Source organism: Tupaia chinensis, unplaced genomic scaffold (genome assembly GCF_000334495.1).
Source record: "Tupaia chinensis unplaced genomic scaffold, TupChi_1.0 Scaffold000416_1, whole genome shotgun sequence".
NCBI classification, from domain to species: domain Eukaryota; kingdom Metazoa; phylum Chordata; class Mammalia; order Scandentia; family Tupaiidae; genus Tupaia; species Tupaia belangeri.
Genome location: NW_006159921.1, coordinates 3371413 through 3389586, shown reverse-complemented (window position 1 = coordinate 3389586; position 18174 = coordinate 3371413). Strand labels below are relative to the sequence as shown.

The following is an 18174-nucleotide window of genomic DNA, read 5'->3' as shown; positions in this document are numbered from 1 at the left end:
TTTCCAGAGAGAGAGGGAGAGAGACAAAAAGTGAGAAATCTTCCCTTCCTTGCAGGGGGGATAGCCACACTACAATCCTCTCTCCATTCTCCTCTTGGAATTTTGGGCACACACGCACATGTGCCTGGCATGATTCTGAAGCTGTTGGGTCTGGACTTGAACCACACAGTCAACCATGTGGGACCAAGCACCTTAACCTCCATACCACCTGCTGGCCCAAGAAATGTATTTTTTGATAGATGATCAGGGAGTGCACCTGATGTTAAGTTACATTACTGTTTCCAGAACTGGTATTGGATAATGATATCTTTACAAAAAGAAAAGATGCTCCTTGTGCAAAAGTGCTGGATGTTTGGAATTTCATCCATTCCTTTTTTCAAAGAAAAATAAGTTGTCTGATGTTGGATTTACAAAGTTAAATAAGAGAGGGGGACCAGCAGTTAGCATAATGGCTATGTCACTGGACTCCCATGTAGTCCACCGCAGTTCACGTCTCAGACCTGGTGGCTTAAACTCACGCCAGGCGCGTGTGCATGCATGTGTGCCCAAGATCCCGAGAGGAGAATGAAGGAAAAGGGATTGTGGTGTGACCATCCCCCCTGGGGGGTGATTTCTCTCTTTCTATCTCTCTGTCTGGCGAGCACACACACCCTATAGCAAAAACCTCTCCAAAAAAAAAGTTAAATAAGAGGGGGAGATCTCTGCTTTTCTTCTTATAGGAAAAAAAAGGCGATATCACAGAAGGTAGGTTTCACATCAGTGTTTATTAGAGCAGAAAGGGAGAGAAAATAACATAGGTTCCAAAAAATCCCAGCAGCTCTATGTGGTGGGTGTCACTCCTCTGAACAGAACTTTTCTACATTCCTGAGGACAGGCAGCCTGCCCCAACTCGTGATCTGAGGGTCCCAGCTCCATCAGTGCCAGATAAGATTCTGGCTCTGCCCACCCTTGTAATGATAGAAAGGCCCTTGTGGGGTCTAGACATTAGGCTATTGGTTTCCATGATGTATGCAGGTTAGTAAAATGAAGCAGCATCTAGATTTGTCATCAATCCTCAAGGCAGCCTTTGCCACACCCATAGTTCACAAGGCTGAAGACATCCATTTCTGCAGTTTAAGAGCAAATGAAAGAAGCTTCATCCTGTTTTGACATTATCAAGGTTGCTGTCCATCAAACCACTTGCTGGAAAAGAACAAGAAAATAATATTACAATGATGAAGGTGATGATGGTCATGGTGATGGTGGTGATGGTGGTGATGATGGTTGTGATGGTGATGGTAATGATGGTGGTGATGATGTAGTGATGGTGATGATGATGCTGATGCTGATGGTGATGGTGATGATGGTGATGATGGTGATAATGGGGGGGGTGATGGGGATAATGATGATGATGGTGGTGATGATGGTTGGGGTGGTGGTGGTAATGGTGAGGATGGTGATGATGGTGGTGATGATGGTTGGGGTGGTGGTGGTAATGGTGAGGATGGTGATGATGGTGGTGATGATGGTTGGGGTGGTGGTGGTAATGGTGAGGATGGTGATGATGGTGGTGATGATGGTTGTGATGGTGATGGTAATGGTGGTGGTGATGGTGATAGTGATGGTGATGATGGTGGTGGAGATGGTAATGACGGTGGTGGTGGTGATGGTGAGGATGGTGATGATGGTGTTGGTGGTGTAGTGATAGTGATGATGGTGATGGTGATGATGGTGATAATGGTGGTGGTGATGGTGATAATGATGATGATGGTGGTGGTGATGGTGATAGTGACGGTGATGATGGTGGTGGTGATGGTGGTGGTGATGGTAATGACGGTGGTGGTGGTGATGGTAATGACGATGGTGGTGGTGGTGTGGTGATGGTGAGGATGGTGATGATGGTGGTGATGGTGGTGATAGTGATGATGGTGATGATGGTGATGGTGATGATGATGATGGTAATGGTGATGGTGATGATGGTGGTGATGGTGATGATGGTGGTGGTGATGGTGGTGATAGTGAAAATGGGATGGTGATGGTGGTGATGGTGATGGTGATGATGGTAATGGTGATGGTGATGATGGTGGTGATGGTGATGATGGTGGTGGTGATGGTGGTGATAGTGAAAATGGTGATAGTGGAGGAGATGGTGATAATGATGAAGAAAAGAGAGGCAGGCAAGAGGGGAGAAGGAAAAGAGGAAGGAGGAGGAGAAACTACAGAGAAAAGAGCAGCCATCCAGCTGTCACTTCTTGAGTACTTCTAATATATGTGCAGGACAACATTATTTTCCATGCATTTACTTTTCTAACCTTCAGAACAACTGTGAGGGAGAAACTACTATCATTCACATTTTATAAATAAGAAAATGGAGAGAGAAGTTAGGCATTGTGTTCCAAGGTTATTCAGCCAGAGACTGGCAGACCAGGATCTTGAGGCTATTTGATGCCAGAGTCCAAATCAATGTGTCCCTCCAGCCACTGCTTCTTTACTAAGTGGGATCCCGGAATGCAGCCTCTGCGGAGCCCCCTGGCTCACCAGCAAGGTTCTTCTTACCCAGAGGCCTCAGTCACCCCTTGGAGGATGCTACCATGGGGCTCACAGAATCTAGAAACCTCTCCTCTGACTTGGCCTGCACAATGGTACTAACTTAGGGTTTACTCTGTACCAGGCTCCACAAGCATCATTACTATTCCAATTGCAGATGCAGTAATGGAGACCAGAGAGGTTAGATGATTTGTCCTAGGCTATAGAGCAAGATGCAAAGAGCAAGACCAGCTCTGTCCAGTTCCAGAGTCTGAGGATCTAACTAATTCACAGGTCTGCTTTCTGGAAGGAGCTAAGTGAGTGCTGGAAGATGAAGGCCACTGGTGCAGAGGAGGCCAGCAGCCTGTGGGTCAAGAACTAGTCCAGACACAGCAGAGTCCCCAATTTGGAACAGGGCTCCTGGGAGTTCTTTGGTGATCATCCAGGCTAGGGAAGGCAGAAAGCAATGGAAGTAAAACCCAGAAAATAAGTTTCTGGTCTTGGTGATGATAGGGATGGCTGAGGTGCATGTCATAGGTCAACCCTACAGATGTCAGCCCCACCTAGAGAGACTCAACTCTCAACAAGCCACACTTTCCCTCAACTTGACTCCCACCTACTCTCTTGCCTCATCCTTGCCACTGCAACCCACAACCAGCTAACAGACAGGTTCCCCAATACTATTTTCTAGATGGTCACCCAACCCAGACTACCCACTGCCATCCTGCAGACAGAAGGCCTGGGAGGAGAGAACGTACCAAGGCTGATCTGAGCTCCTTACACGGGATGGACAATGTTCCTGTCACAGTGGGGCTTGCAGTGGGGGTTCAGCCAGTGCTCCAGGAACTGCTCTTCAGCGCGGTGCTCTAGGGCAAGCAGGTAGTGCATGTACTCCTGTTGAAACAAACCCATGTTGAACAAAGGCCTTGTCCACAGTAACAGCCACAAGCCAATGTGCACGGCGCGGCCCTGGTTCCTGAGACAGAGTGCAGCCTGGCTGCAGGAAGGCTGGGAGGCAGACAGAGAGAGGGACTCCATGTCTCTCTGTAGGGAAGGCCGACAGACCCACTTACTCAGGGGGCAAATACAGAAATCCACAATATGACATTCTGAAAGGGCCTGTCTCCAGGGAGCTCACCTACACTGCTGGTGGAGTGTAGCACAGAACGACCACTCTAGGAAACAACTGTGCAGTGGTTTGAATGTCCTCCCAAAATTCAGGTGTTGATACTGATTGTAATGGAATTGTAATAGAATGAAGAAGTTGAAAACTTAATCCATCTATGGTGTTGAGAGATTGGGCCTTTGGGAAGAAATTAGGATTAAGGCATCAGGGTGGAGCCCCCATGACAGACTCCTGGTGGGTTTCGAATGAGAGGACGTGAGGCTAGAACAGAGACACATGGACACAGATGCACACGCCTCTGCCCTCCACCATGTTTCAACCCCTGGAACTTGGACTGCCACAGCATGGGCTGAATCAACCTGTAATTTTATAAATGACCCAGACTCAGGTATTTTCTGTTATTAGTAATGCACAGAGTAGAACAACATGGTTCCCTGCAACCCAGAAACTTTACTCCTGGTTATACCCTAGAGCAGTGAACCTCAAACTTTATCAGGTATCAGAGTTACCCAGAGGGTTTCTTTTTTTCTTTTCTTTTTTTTTTTAAGAGGTTTTTTTCTATAAGATAGATGCACTTGCCAGAAAGACAGAGAGATATAAAATGAGAAATCACCCCCCAGGGAGGATGGCCATGCCACAATCCCTTCTCCTCCATTCTCCTCTCGGGATCTTGGGCACTCATGCACATGCGCCCAGTGTGAGTTTAAGCCACCGGGTCCAAGACTCGAACCACGGTTGACTACATGGGAGTTCAGCGACATAGCCATTACGCTAACTGCTGGTCCCCAGAGAGTTTCTTAAAACACAGATTGTTGAGCCAGGAGGTAGTACAGAGGTAATGCAACTGGACCCACCCAGGAAAGGGCCTAGGTTTTGGTCCTGAGGCCTCCCTGAGTGTACATGACATGTATGTGTGTGCCCATGAGACAAGACTGCTAAGGCTAAGGGTGGATTGCAGCATGAAGACATGAAGATCCTCTCTCTCTCATTTCATGGAGGAAATAAATAGGTAAAACTTTATTTTTTACAAAAGCCTGCACAGGGTCCCAGCAGATGGTGTAGTGGTTGAGGCACTGGACTCCCACATGTGGACCTGCGGTTTGAACTCTAAACTCAGCAATTTGAAAATCATGCCACACAAATGTGCATGCGTATTCAAAATCCCAAGAGGAGAATGAAGGAGAAGGGACTGCAGCATGGCCATCCCCTCCCCCAGGGGGGTGATTTCTCACTTTTCCTCTCTCTTCCTCTCCGGTAAGTTCATGTGCCCTATAGTGAAAACAAAAACAAAAGCAATACAAGAAAATCCCACACAGATTGCTGAGCTCACACCTACAGTTTCTGACTCAGCATCTCAGGGCCAAGAGGTGGCGTAGCGGTTAAGACACTGGACTGCCATGTAGCCAACCATGGTTTGAGTCCTGGATCCAGCAGCTTGAAACTCACACTGGGTGTATGTACATGCGTGCCCGAGATCCCAAGAAGAAAATGGAGGCGAAGGGATTGTAGCATGGCTATTCCCCCTGGGGAGAGACTTTCTGTCTCTCTGTCTCTCCAGTAAGTGCACACATCCTATAGCGAAAAAAGAAAAAAGAAAAAAAAACTCCCAAAAGAAAAGAAAATACATACAACTCTAACAAGTTCCCAGCTGCTGCTTCTAGCTGCTTTGAGAACAATAGAAGCTCTCATACCAGGAGAAGCATATAAGAATATTCACAGCAGCCATAAATTTGTTTAACATTGGAAACATGCTAAATAGTCACTGAAAGGAAAAGAGATCGTTAAATTATGGTAGGGTCGCACAGTGGAATGTTAATCAGCACTGAGCATAAATTACTTACAGCTACATACAACAACATAGGAGGGTCGTAGAAATAGCACAACGGTGTGAAAGAGCAAGTGCAAGCAGGCTACATTTAGAGTATGGGACCATTTTTAAAATTATTTCATCTTTATTTATTGATTATTATCATTATTATTATTATTATTATTTTATTTGACTAGAAAGAGACAGAGAGGGAAATTGAGAAAGCAAGCCACCATGTCCAGAACTCAAGCTGCAGTTGACCTTGTGAGAGTCCAGCACCTTAATGACCATGCCACCTGCATGCCCAGCACCATTTTTACATAGCTCAAAACATCCATAACTGAGCAACATATTGCTTATGTCTGCATGTATTTGTAAGAAAATCCTCTCTTTTTTTTTTGAAGGAGAGAGATTTTTGCTATAGGGTGTGTGCACTTCCCACGATACAAAGAGAGACAGAAAGTGGAAAATCACTCCCTAGGGGATGGCCACACCTCAATCCCTTCTCCATTCTCCTCTTAGGATTTTGGGCATGCACACACACTCAGCGTTGAGTCTCAAGTTGCCAGGTGAGGTACTGAGTCTGCGGTCGGCCATGTGATTCAGTACCTTAACCACTATGCCACCTGCTGGCCCCTCTGAAAATCCTCTTTTAAAAGGCAAAGGATGGGACCAGCAGATGGCGTAATGGTTACATCCCTGGACTCCCAAACAGTCAACCATGGTTCGAGTCCCAGACCAGGCAGCTTCAAACTCATGCTAGGCACGTGTGTGTGTGTGTGTGTGTGTGCCCGAGATCCTGAGAGAATGGAGGAGAAGGGATTGCAGCATGTTTATCCTCTATCGGGGATGATTTCTTGCTTTCTGTTTCTCTCTTTCTCTCTGGACAGTGCATGCACTCTAGAGCAAAAATCTCTCAAAAAAAAGAGGGGGCAAGGAATAACTAGAAGAAAACTACCCTGCAACCCAGAAACTTTACTCCTGGTTATACCCTAGAGCAGTGAACCTCAAACTTTATCAGGTATCAGAGTTACCCAGAGGGTTTCTTTTTTTCTTTTCTTTTTTTTTTTAAGAGGTTTTTTTCTATAAGATAGATGCACTTGCCAGAAAGACAGAGAGATATAAAATGAGAAATCACCCCCCAGGGAGGATGGCCATGCCACAATCCCTTCTCCTCCATTCTCCTCTCGGGATCTTGGGCACTCATGCACATGCGCCCAGTGTGAGTTTAAGCCACCGGGTCCAAGACTCGAACCACGGTTGACTACATGGGAGTTCAGCGACATAGCCATTACGCTAACTGCTGGTCCCCAGAGAGTTTCTTAAAACACAGATTGTTGAGCCAGGAGGTAGTACAGAGGTAATGCAACTGGACCCACCCAGGAAAGGGCCTAGGTTTTGGTCCTGAGGCCTCCCTGAGTGTACATGACATGTATGTGTGTGCCCATGAGACAAGACTGCTAAGGCTAAGGGTGGATTGCAGCATGAAGACATGAAGATCCTCTCTCTCTCATTTCATGGAGGAAATAAATAGGTAAAACTTTATTTTTTACAAAAGCCTGCACAGGGTCCCAGCAGATGGTGTAGTGGTTGAGGCACTGGACTCCCACATGTGGACCTGCGGTTTGAACTCTAAACTCAGCAATTTGAAAATCATGCCACACAAATGTGCATGCGTATTCAAAATCCCAAGAGGAGAATGAAGGAGAAGGGACTGCAGCATGGCCATCCCCTCCCCCAGGGGGGTGATTTCTCACTTTTCCTCTCTCTTCCTCTCCGGTAAGTTCATGTGCCCTATAGTGAAAACAAAAACAAAAGCAATACAAGAAAATCCCACACAGATTGCTGAGCTCACACCTACAGTTTCTGACTCAGCATCTCAGGGCCAAGAGGTGGCGTAGCGGTTAAGACACTGGACTGCCATGTAGCCAACCATGGTTTGAGTCCTGGATCCAGCAGCTTGAAACTCACACTGGGTGTATGTACATGCGTGCCCGAGATCCCAAGAAGAAAATGGAGGCGAAGGGATTGTAGCATGGCTATTCCCCCTGGGGAGAGACTTTCTGTCTCTCTGTCTCTCCAGTAAGTGCACACATCCTATAGCGAAAAAAGAAAAAAGAAAAAAAAACTCCCAAAAGAAAAGAAAATACATACAACTCTAACAAGTTCCCAGCTGCTGCTTCTAGCTGCTTTGAGAACAATAGAAGCTCTCATACCAGGAGAAGCATATAAGAATATTCACAGCAGCCATAAATTTGTTTAACATTGGAAACATGCTAAATAGTCACTGAAAGGAAAAGAGATCGTTAAATTATGGTAGGGTCGCACAGTGGAATGTTAATCAGCACTGAGCATAAATTACTTACAGCTACATACAACAACATAGGAGGGTCGTAGAAATAGCACAACGGTGTGAAAGAGCAAGTGCAAGCAGGCTACATTTAGAGTATGGGACCATTTTTAAAATTATTTCATCTTTATTTATTGATTATTATCATTATTATTATTATTATTATTTTATTTGACTAGAAAGAGACAGAGAGGGAAATTGAGAAAGCAAGCCACCATGTCCAGAACTCACGCTGCAGTTGACCTTGTGAGAGTCCAGCACCTTAATGACCATGCCACCTGCATGCCCAGCACCATTTTTACATAGCTCAAAACATCCATAACTGAGCAACATATTGCTTATGTCTGCATGTATTTGTAAGAAAATCCTCTCTTTTTTTTTTGAAGGAGAGAGATTTTTGCTATAGGGTGTGTGCACTTCCCACGATACAAAGAGAGACAGAAAGTGGAAAATCACTCCCTAGGGGATGGCCACACCTCAATCCCTTCTCCATTCTCCTCTTAGGATTTTGGGCATGCACACACACTCAGCGTTGAGTCTCAAGTTGCCAGGTGAGGTACTGAGTCTGCGGTCGGCCATGTGATTCAGTACCTTAACCACTATGCCACCTGCTGGCCCCTCTGAAAATCCTCTTTTAAAAGGCAAAGGATGGGACCAGCAGATGGCGTAATGGTTACATCCCTGGACTCCCAAACAGTCAACCATGGTTCGAGTCCCAGACCAGGCAGCTTCAAACTCATGCTAGGCACGTGTGTGTGTGTGTGTGTGTGTGTGCCCGAGATCCTGAGAGAATGGAGGAGAAGGGATTGCAGCATGTTCATCCTCTATCGGGGATGATTTCTTGCTTTCTGTTTCTCTCTTTCTCTCTGGACAGTGCATGCACTCTAGAGCAAAAATCTCTCAAAAAAAAGAGGGGGCAAGGAATAACTAGAAGAAAACTAGAGTTGCTATATTAATATCAAAGAAAAGATGCTGCTAGACACATAGGAGCATTTTGTAAAATCTGTTTGGTGTTTCCTCAAAATGCTTAACATATCATTATTGCTTGTACTCCTAGAAATGCACTCTTGGGTATACTGTACAACCAAGAGAAGTAAAATAGATATCCACACAAAAACCTGGACGCAGATGTTATACAGCATCATACATCACAGTCAAAAGGTGGAAATACCCAAATATCCATCACCAGAAGAACGGACAAGTAGAACGTGGCACTTCCACGTGATGGCGCATGGTGTGGCAACAGGAAGGGTCAAGGCCCACCTGCAGTGGCGCACTCTGCCAAGATGCGGTGCTCTGCAGACTGGGATCCCAGAAGAGGCCTGGGCTAGAGTTCAGGCCCAACCCAATGTCATGTGCCTGTAATCCCAGCGACTTGGGGAGGCGGAGGCAGCCAGGGTAACAGCGAGACTCGGTCTGAACAAGGCAGCCTAGCAGCACGTACCTGTAATCCCAGCTACTCAGGCGGCTGAAGCGGGAGAATTGCAACAGCAAAAACTTGTTCAATACTGGCTCTTCATAAAAGTCATGATGTATTTTTCTATGGTTTTCTATGCAAAAATGTGTCATGACTTTTCCCAGGACCCAATAAATAAATGAAGTGGCATGGGATGGGATGCTACAACACACATGAACTGGAAGACATTAAGCTAAGTGAGCGAAGCTAGTCAGAAGAACCACATGTGTGATCCCATTTACATGACGTGTAGCTTGCCCGACATGTCAGTGTGTCCACACAGAAAGTAGCTCCTTGCCCTGCCCGTCTCTGCACCAAGTATCGGGGTTTTGAGTCTGAATAGTTCTCAAATGCCCTCCTTCTATCTCTCCCACTTCCTAAGTCCAATCTTCATAGTTGTCTTCCAAGATGCTACAGCCTCCTCTCCCCTTCACCTGCCACTCTTCCTCTCACACTTTCACCCCACAGCCCATTCCCGCCAACCCAGCTCCACCCTGAGAGTGACCCAACAGGGCACTGCTCTCCTCAGTGCTGCCCGCCCACAAGGAGGCAGGAGGTGAGTACTCCCTGTGCCTGTAGGTTTGTCCTAGTCTCTAGATAATGCGCTGTAAACTGGCAGGTGAGGGCTGCTCCTCGGGGAACCTGCCACCTATCCCCGTCTTTAGGACAGTGGGGAGAGGCCCTACCCTCCACCCCATCCACAGCCGTCATTTAGCCTTTGTTAAACACTGAGTTTCTTTTTTTTATTTTTGGAGAGGGTTTTGCTATACGGCATGTGTGCTCACCAGAGAGACAGAGAGACAGAAAGCAAGAAAGCACCCCCCAGGGGGGATGGCCACGCCTCAATCCCTTCTCCATTCTCCTCTTGGGATGCACACACGTTCCCGGCGTGAGTTTAAACCACTGGGTCTGGGACTCGAATCGCAGTTGACTACATGGGAGTCCAGCAACATAGCCATTACTTGCATACAGATGTTGTCTTTTCTCCTCCTCTCTCAACTCACTCACACTGTGTGCTTTACGGACACGAAAGTCACTTCCAGCCTGCAGGGCAGGCATTCTCTTCCCAGAGTGCAACATGCAAGCGTCTGCATACTCTCTCAGTGCCTTCTCTCATAGAAATGATGCACACAACAGAAAAATAATAAATCTACAGGACACCTCTTAAAAAATGAAATGTGAAGGGCTGGCAGGTGGTGTAGTGGTTAAGGTAGCCTAAACTAGATTCCCACCTGACTGGCTGCCATTCGAGTCCTAGACCTGGAAGCTTACCTTCTTTCTTTCTCTCTGGTCAAACTGGATAATAATAATTACAAATAAAATTAAATGAATAATTTTAGAAATCTTTTTTGTAAAAATGAGATGTCACTTTTCTTGTCTTCATCAGTTGCAAAATTATCTTCCCTCCCTCTCCATCTTCTGCTGGACTCTCTGGCCTATGGACACCACCTGGACTGCAAGAGGTACCCATTCATCACATTTCTACTCACGGTGTGACATTGACCAGTTAAACCAGAAGCTTCCAAGTACTCCTCTTCCTTACCCTCCTCCCCCATCATCCGGACAGCCACCAACTTCCAAGGAGGCTCCAGAATCCCCCTCCCCACACTGCCCTGGCCAGCTCGGGCCTAGCCCACAGCCTTGATGCCTGCCAAGGCCCGCTGAGAGCCCTGCCTCTTGTCTTACCTCTTTCCTCCTGTGGGGCTTCTTGTTTTGTTTTCTTACTAGATTTATTTTAAGAACAGTCTTTGGGTCACTGCAAAATTGAGCAGGAAGTACAGAGAGTTCCCATGTCCTCCTGCCCCCAAACGTGCATGGCCTCTCCCCAGCTATCAGCATCCCCACCAGGGCTGTTTGTATAACTGGCCTTGAACTGACACTAACACACCATCACCCAGAGTCCACAGCTGACAATAGGGTTAACTCTCGGCTGTCACTCTGGGTTTGGACAAATATACAGGGCCATGGGTCAGACCCTTGCATCACTCAGCGTTTGTTTCAACTGCCTAAAATCCCTCTTTGCTCTGTCTGTTCACCTGCCTGACCCCTGGCGACCACTTCTTACTGTCTCCCTAGCTTTACCTTTTCCAGAATATCATATGGTTGGAATTCCAAAAGCACATAGCCTTTCGGATTGGCTTCACTTAGTGATGAGAAGTGAGGGTTCCTCCATGTCTTTTCATGACTTGATAGCTCATTTATTTTCCGTCTTGAATAATTGTCCATTGTAGGGATAAGCCACAGTTTGTCTATTCATTCACCTACTGAAGGATATATGCTTTGCTTCCAGGTGTTGGCAGTTATGAATAAAGCTGCTATAAATATTTGTGTGCAGTTTTTGAGTAGACATAAGTTTTAGGCTCTTTTGGATAAGTACCAAGGAGCACAATTGTTGGATCATATATTAAGAGTATGTTTAATTTGGGGGCCAGCAGATGGCATAATGGTTACGTCGCTGGACTCTCACATGGTCAAGCATGGTTTTTGAGTCCTGGACTCAGAGGCTTGAAATACACAAGGTGTGAGTTCATGCATGCCCAAAATTCTGAGAGGAGAATGGAGAAAAAGAGATAGCAGCATGGCCATCCCCCATGGGGGAGTCTCTCTGTCTCTCTTTTTCTCAGTGGTAAGCACGTGCACTCTATAGCAAAAATCTCACGAGAGAATATGTTTAGTTTTATAGGAAAACACCAAAATGGCTGTACCATTGTGTGGTCCCAAGAATGATTAATGAGATGGTCCCAAGAGTGATTAATGAGAGTTCCTGCTGGTTTACAACCTCGTCAGCATTTGGTATTGTCAGTGTTCTGGGCTTTGGCCATTCTAATAGGTGTGTAGTGGTATCGTGTTCTAATTTGCATTTCCCTAAGGACACATGACATAAAGCATCTTTTCACATGCCTACTTGTCTTCTGAATTTTTTTAAAGAATTATTTTATTTAACTTTATTTATTTATGTATTTATTTTAATTTGACCAGGGAGGGACAGAGTGAGGTTTTTTTAGAGAGAAAGTGAGAAAGCAAGCTGCCAGACCCAGGACTTGAACCACGGTCAGCCACGATGGGGGTCTAGCACCCTTAACACCATGCCACCTGAAGCCCCTGGATGTGTTCTTTGATGAAATGTTTGGTGATGTCTTTTGCCAGAGTGGGCTTTTAAAATAAGAAAAATGAAAATCACTTACTCATTTAATTTTTATTGAAGTAGTGATATACATTCCTTTTTTGAAGTTATGTAAAAGTAGAATGTTATAAAGAAGACATTTAAAAATCCTCTCAGGTCCTGCAGGTGACATGGTGGTTAAGGTCACTGGACTCCCACATGGGTGACCGTGGTTCAAGTCCTGGACCTGGCAGCTTGCTTTCTCACTTTCTTTCTCTCTTTCTCTCTCTCTCTCTCTCTCTCTCTCTCTCTCTCTGTTTCTCTCTCACACACTCTATCCTTCTCTGGCCAAATTAAAATAAATAAATAAAGTTAAATAAAATAATTCTTAAAAAAAGAAAGAAAATCCTCAATTTATTTGTCTCTTTATCCTGTTGCGAAGATGTTTTTAAAAATTGGGTGGGGGGCATTTTGCTTCTTACTCTAAAACTTAAAGGGCTCCCATTGGGTCAGGGAGGAACTTCTGATCCCTTACCACAGCTCACGAGGCTCGCCACGATCTGGCCTCGCCCGTCCCCTGAGCCTCCTCTCTCACCAGCTACTCGCTTGAGCTTTGTTTCCCATCTTTCCTTGCATGGACCGTGCTTGCTCTTCTCTGGCCTGACTGAGCACCTGCTATCCCATTTACCTACCAGGCCCCCAATATCTTCTCTTTTCTCTTTCTCACTCCCTCCTGCCTTTTCAAACCTCAGTTTAAATGTTACTTCCTCCGGGAAGCCTCCCTAGATTCCCTGTGATCCCACCTCTGTAGTCCCTCCAAGGTCTCTGACTTCCCAGCATAGCCCTGGTCACTGTGTTTGCAGTGACTCCAGGAACAGGGACTTTATTAACCTGCCACAGAGCATGTGTGAGAGAGAGAAAGAGGGAAAGTGAGAAATCACCCCCACAGTCCCTCCTCTCCCATTCTTCTCTCCGGATTTTGGGCACACATGCACACGTGCCCAGAGTGATTTTCAGATCACTGGGTCTGAGACTGGAATTGCGGTCAGCTATGAGGTCTGGTCACCTTAAGCACCATGCTACCCGTTGGCCTCATGTTATTGACAGAGTTGTTCTGTGCAGGTCACCTATGAGGGGACTTCAAAAAGTTCATGGAAGGGACCAGCAGTTAGCGTAATGGCTGTATCACTGGATTCCCACGTAGTCGACCGCAGTTCGAGTCCCAGACCCGGTGGCTTAAACTCACACCAGGCGCATGTGCATGCGTGCCCAAGATCCCGAGAGGAGAGTGGAGGAGAAGGGATTGTGGCGTGGCCATCCCCCCTGGGGGGTGATTTCTCATTTTCTGTCTGTCTCTGTCTGGAGAGTGCAGCACTCTATAGCAAAAACCTCTCAAAAAAAAAAAAAAAGAAAAGAAAAGAAAAGAAAAGAAAAGAAACAAAAATTCAAAAAAAATAGTTCATGGAAAATGAAATTAAAGTAGAAATTTTTTTTTTGGTGCAAAAAAAAACTGTTTTGAAATCCATGCACAGTTTTTTCATAAACTGTTCAAAGGTCCCACAAAGTGGCGCATGAATTTGATCTTCCCTCCAAAAGAGAGTATTTGGGGATGAGAGTAGATAGGAGAATATGTGTTCTTGACATTGCCCTAAAGAAGTCTGGGTGAAGTGTGATAAAGTATGCACAAAACAAGTCCAGGTCAGCACACTTAGGCAATCCCAAACAGTAGGCCATTTTTCAGAGAAGTGGTGTGTCACCCTGAGAGAAAGGAGACATATCCAATATTTGTGACAAGAGTCAATTATTTCAAGCTCATAAAAATCTTAAATCATGGAAACCTTTCTATATTAATAAAGCCCTAAGGATCCAGTTTAGAACTTTTAAAGTTCCTAAAATGTCCTCTAGGAATTCTGTATCCTATATTAAATGCAGTCATTTAAAAAGAAAAAAAAAAGGAAAAAAATAGAATATGCGAAAGAATGAATTATGTAGTGTCCAACTTTCCCCATTTATTTTTCTTTTCCCCAGGACCCGTGCAGTTTGAATTTGCTTTGGTTATCGTCCTTGTTTTCATTTAACTCATCAGCATAAGCTCCATATCCCGGCAAGGAGCCTTGAGGTCAGCTGGGGCGGAGGGTAGACGGTGAGAGGGCTCCCTGTGGGACTCAGCTATGGTGCCCTGGCTGCTCGCTGGATGTTTGTGAATGTGGGGCTGAGTTCCTGCCTTGTCCAGGGAGGCTTTGGCCAGAAGAATAGTAATTAGGAGACACAGGAAGGCAGTGTGGAGTCTTGTAAATAAGAACGACTCCCCAGCACATAGCTTTATTAGTTCCACTACGCCATGGAAGCAATGCACCGGAGAAAACCCTGCTGCTTCCTCTTGCCTGCCTGTTTGCCGGGAAGAGTGGTGTAAAGGCTAAAGGATCCGAGTCTCCTTCAACTCCATGCCCTCTCCTGGCTCAATTTGCCCATCTGTAAGATGGGAATGTTACTAGCATTACTTCATTGGGTGATTAAGATGAACTGAGGTTACAGCCCCATAGCATAGAGGTTAAGCACTGTACAGAGGAAGCCGGATCCCACATGGACCATCAGGGCTCAAGCAGGGGCCCCCACAGCTTATACATGTGTGCTCAGGATCCTGATGGGAAGAAAAAGATTGTGGCATGATCAGGCCTCGCTCTCTCTCTCTCATGCACACACATATACTTTGGCATAAGAGGAAAAAAAATAAATTAAATGAGTAGATACAGATAAAGTTCTACACCAAACAAGTGGGCTGCCTTTGTCCCTCCAGATCTATTCTACCCCTCTTCATCTGCCACTATGAACTAGATTAACTGTAACCTAGACGCCCTTGCCCTGTGGCTTCCAGTTGGGCTTGACCAATGGGAGGCATTGGTGGGGAACTGGAGGGTAGGAGGAGAGCGACCAGGACCCCAGATTGGCACAGCAGGCTGGTACATTCTTCTCCTAGGAGCCATAGTTCCTGGGAAGCTGCCCTTTCCAGTTCCAGAAACTACTTCATGCCTAGAGGTAGTTAGCCCTGGATCTTTTGTCATTTCTTATTGGACTACCCAAATTCTGCCTACCCTTTGTAAAAAGTCTCTTTATCGAATTTTCCTCAGTTATCCAATCTCCTGATTGCACCCCCATGCTGCAGGGACTTGCTGGCATGTAGTAGGAATCCAGTAAATGTCAGCTATTCGTTTCTAGGACTTAAGTAAGAAAGATCTGCATAGGCTCTGAGGCTGCACAGCCGAACATCTTTCCCGAGAACTGGAACCCAGGAACATTTCAGTAAATCTTGCTGAACAAGACGCTGGAGGAGATTTCTCCTAGTGTGGTCTGGGCTCCCCTCAGGGGTCCATGAAGTCAAAACTATATTTAGAATCATATTACTTTTCCAATAATTGTTGGGCCTCATTTGCCTTCTCACTGTATTGGCATCTGCACAGATGTGCCAAGGCAATGCTGAGTAAAAGGACTGGCGCCTTGCAGGAATCTAGGAGTGTATACAACTACACCCGCGGTCATCAGCTCCTTCACCCCCACACGCTCGCAGTTACCAAAGTAAAAACAAAACTTTTTTTGAGAGAGAGAGGATATTTTTGCTATGTGTGCTCGCTGGAGAGACAGAATCCAAAAGTGAAAAATCATCACCCAAAGAGGGGTGGCCACACCATAATCCTTTTTCCTCCATTCTCCTCTTGGGATTTTGGGCACACACATACACACACACACACACACACACACACACACACACACACGTGCCCCGCTGAGTTTTCAGCCACTGGGCCTGGGACTTGAACCACAGTCGACTGCATGGGAATACAACAACATAACCACTACACCATCTGCTAGTCCCAAATCAAGACATTCTTAAAATGCCAGTTGCACCGAAGAATGCCCTGGGGAAGCCACGGAGAAGACCCATCAGGGAGTATGCAGGCAACTCTTCCATGGCATGACAAAGGGTGATGGTTTTCACAGGGAAAGTGCGTGTGCACTTATTTGTCAAAGATCCGGCTAATTGTGTTTTATGAGTGTGTGTGGCAGACATCTGGAAAATGAACAAAGGAAGGAAAACAATTGACAGTATTTGTTGCTATATGATAAAATTTGAGCTTTTGAGGAGAAATTAGAATTTGGAGAAACTCGCATCTGCTACTATGAAGTTGAGAGCTCCCCAACACATAAAGACTTTCCCAGTGGGATCACTGATAGTCTTAGCAAATGTCACCAATGACATCTAGCACCTTTTATAATTATACGCCAATTCGCATCCTTACTCCTCTCAACTCTGTCCCTCTCAGCTAAATATTTGACAGGTTTTTGTTTGTGTGCTACAGGATGATGTGCTCACCAGAGAGAAAGAGAGGGAGAGGAAAAGTGAGAAATCACCCCCACCCTCACCCCAGGGGGATGGCCACACTGCAATCCCTTTCTCCTCCATTCTTCACTCAAGATATTGGGCATACACACACATGCACCCAGCATGACTTTCAAGGGCCAAATCTAGGACTCAAACCATGGAGTTGGCCATGTGGAATACAGCGCCTTACCCTCCAGGCCACTTGCTGGGCCCTGGAGAGATTTTTGACGGTAGTGACCAAAAAGTATACCTAACACATGACTTAATGCTTGGTGCACAGTAGAATCTCACTAAAACTCAATAAAGAAATATAAAAATGAGTAATGGATAATGAAGTGACTGTTCTTTCTCTGTAATCATACTAAATCCTCCTTGGAAGGATTGACAATTGTGTCAATCTGCTCATTTTGATGGCCCAGGTCCAAATGTACATAAAAAGCATCAAAAAGTAATATATGTTTCACACTCCTAAACAGCAGCTGAAATCATCGCTGAAGAAAAACAACCAAAACAGACACACACAGAGAACAAGAAAGAAACCAGTACTGGTTTCCATGACATTTCACTATTTATTTAAAATGTTAGGAAAATGAATATTCCACAAAGGCCTAAAAGCGATCATTAGTCAAAGATGAAAAGCCAAACTGCAAATCCGCTGAAAACCACAAATTCAACAATTACATTGGCTGAGTTAGAAGCAACCCAGCATTAATGATAATCTCAAATGTTCCTGGACTGAGAACGAAGGGGCAAATGGAAAATGAGTTTTAATTTCTTTAGATTTCTTTTCTTCAGGGGGGGAAAAAATTAAAGCAAAACAAAAATCAATATCTGTATCACATATCAAATGCCAACTGTCATGATTTAAATAAATATTTCTCTGTAATTAAAGCAGAAGTTAGAAGTAGTCTTTTATTATATGGCACTGAAGTAGTGTGATAATGAAGTTAAATAACCCCCAGAACCTAATCTAAGCAGAGAATTATAAAATGGATAGTTAATCTAGCAAGGCAAGAATTTCATCCAAGAAGGCAAAATCCTTGCTGTTGACATTTTGCACAGAATTAAGCAACATTTGAGAGAATCGTTTTGTTTTCCTCATGAGTTAAAGCAAATTAATCACATAGGAAGAGAAAGGTGGTTCAGAATTTAACTTCAATGGGACACTGGGAAATTTTAGAGATCACACTAGGACATCCTTAAGAACAATAGATCGGGGGCCAGCAGGTGGGGTGGTGGTTAAGGTGCTGGACTCCCCACATGGCTGACCAGAGTTCAAGTTTCAGACTTGGTGGCTTGCTTTCTCAATTTCCCTTTCCTTCTCTCTCTCTCGGTAAAATTTAAAAATATAATAATGATAATAATAATAATAAATTTAAATAAATAATTATTTTTCTTCTTTTTTTTGGAGAGTTTTTTGCTATAGGGCGCGTGCGCTCACCAGACAGAGAG

The 18174-nt window shown here is 45.1% G+C and overlaps 1 protein-coding gene across 1 annotated transcript in view; it reads right to left on the bottom strand.

Annotated features, from left to right (window-relative positions):
• Positions 1 to 828: 828 nt before the first annotated feature.
• Positions 829 to 18174, bottom strand: part of CUNH17orf67 (chromosome unknown C17orf67 homolog) — an 87884-nt gene continuing 70538 nt past the window's right edge. Inside the window, exons 4-5 of the mRNA XM_014590203.2 lie at positions 3264 to 3399; positions 829 to 1182 (exon numbers count right to left, since the gene is read on the bottom strand). Coding sequence (XP_014445689.1) covers positions 3283 to 3399 — 117 coding nt within the window. The 3' untranslated portion in view covers positions 829 to 1182; positions 3264 to 3282. The remainder of the gene's footprint in view (positions 1183 to 3263; positions 3400 to 18174) is intronic.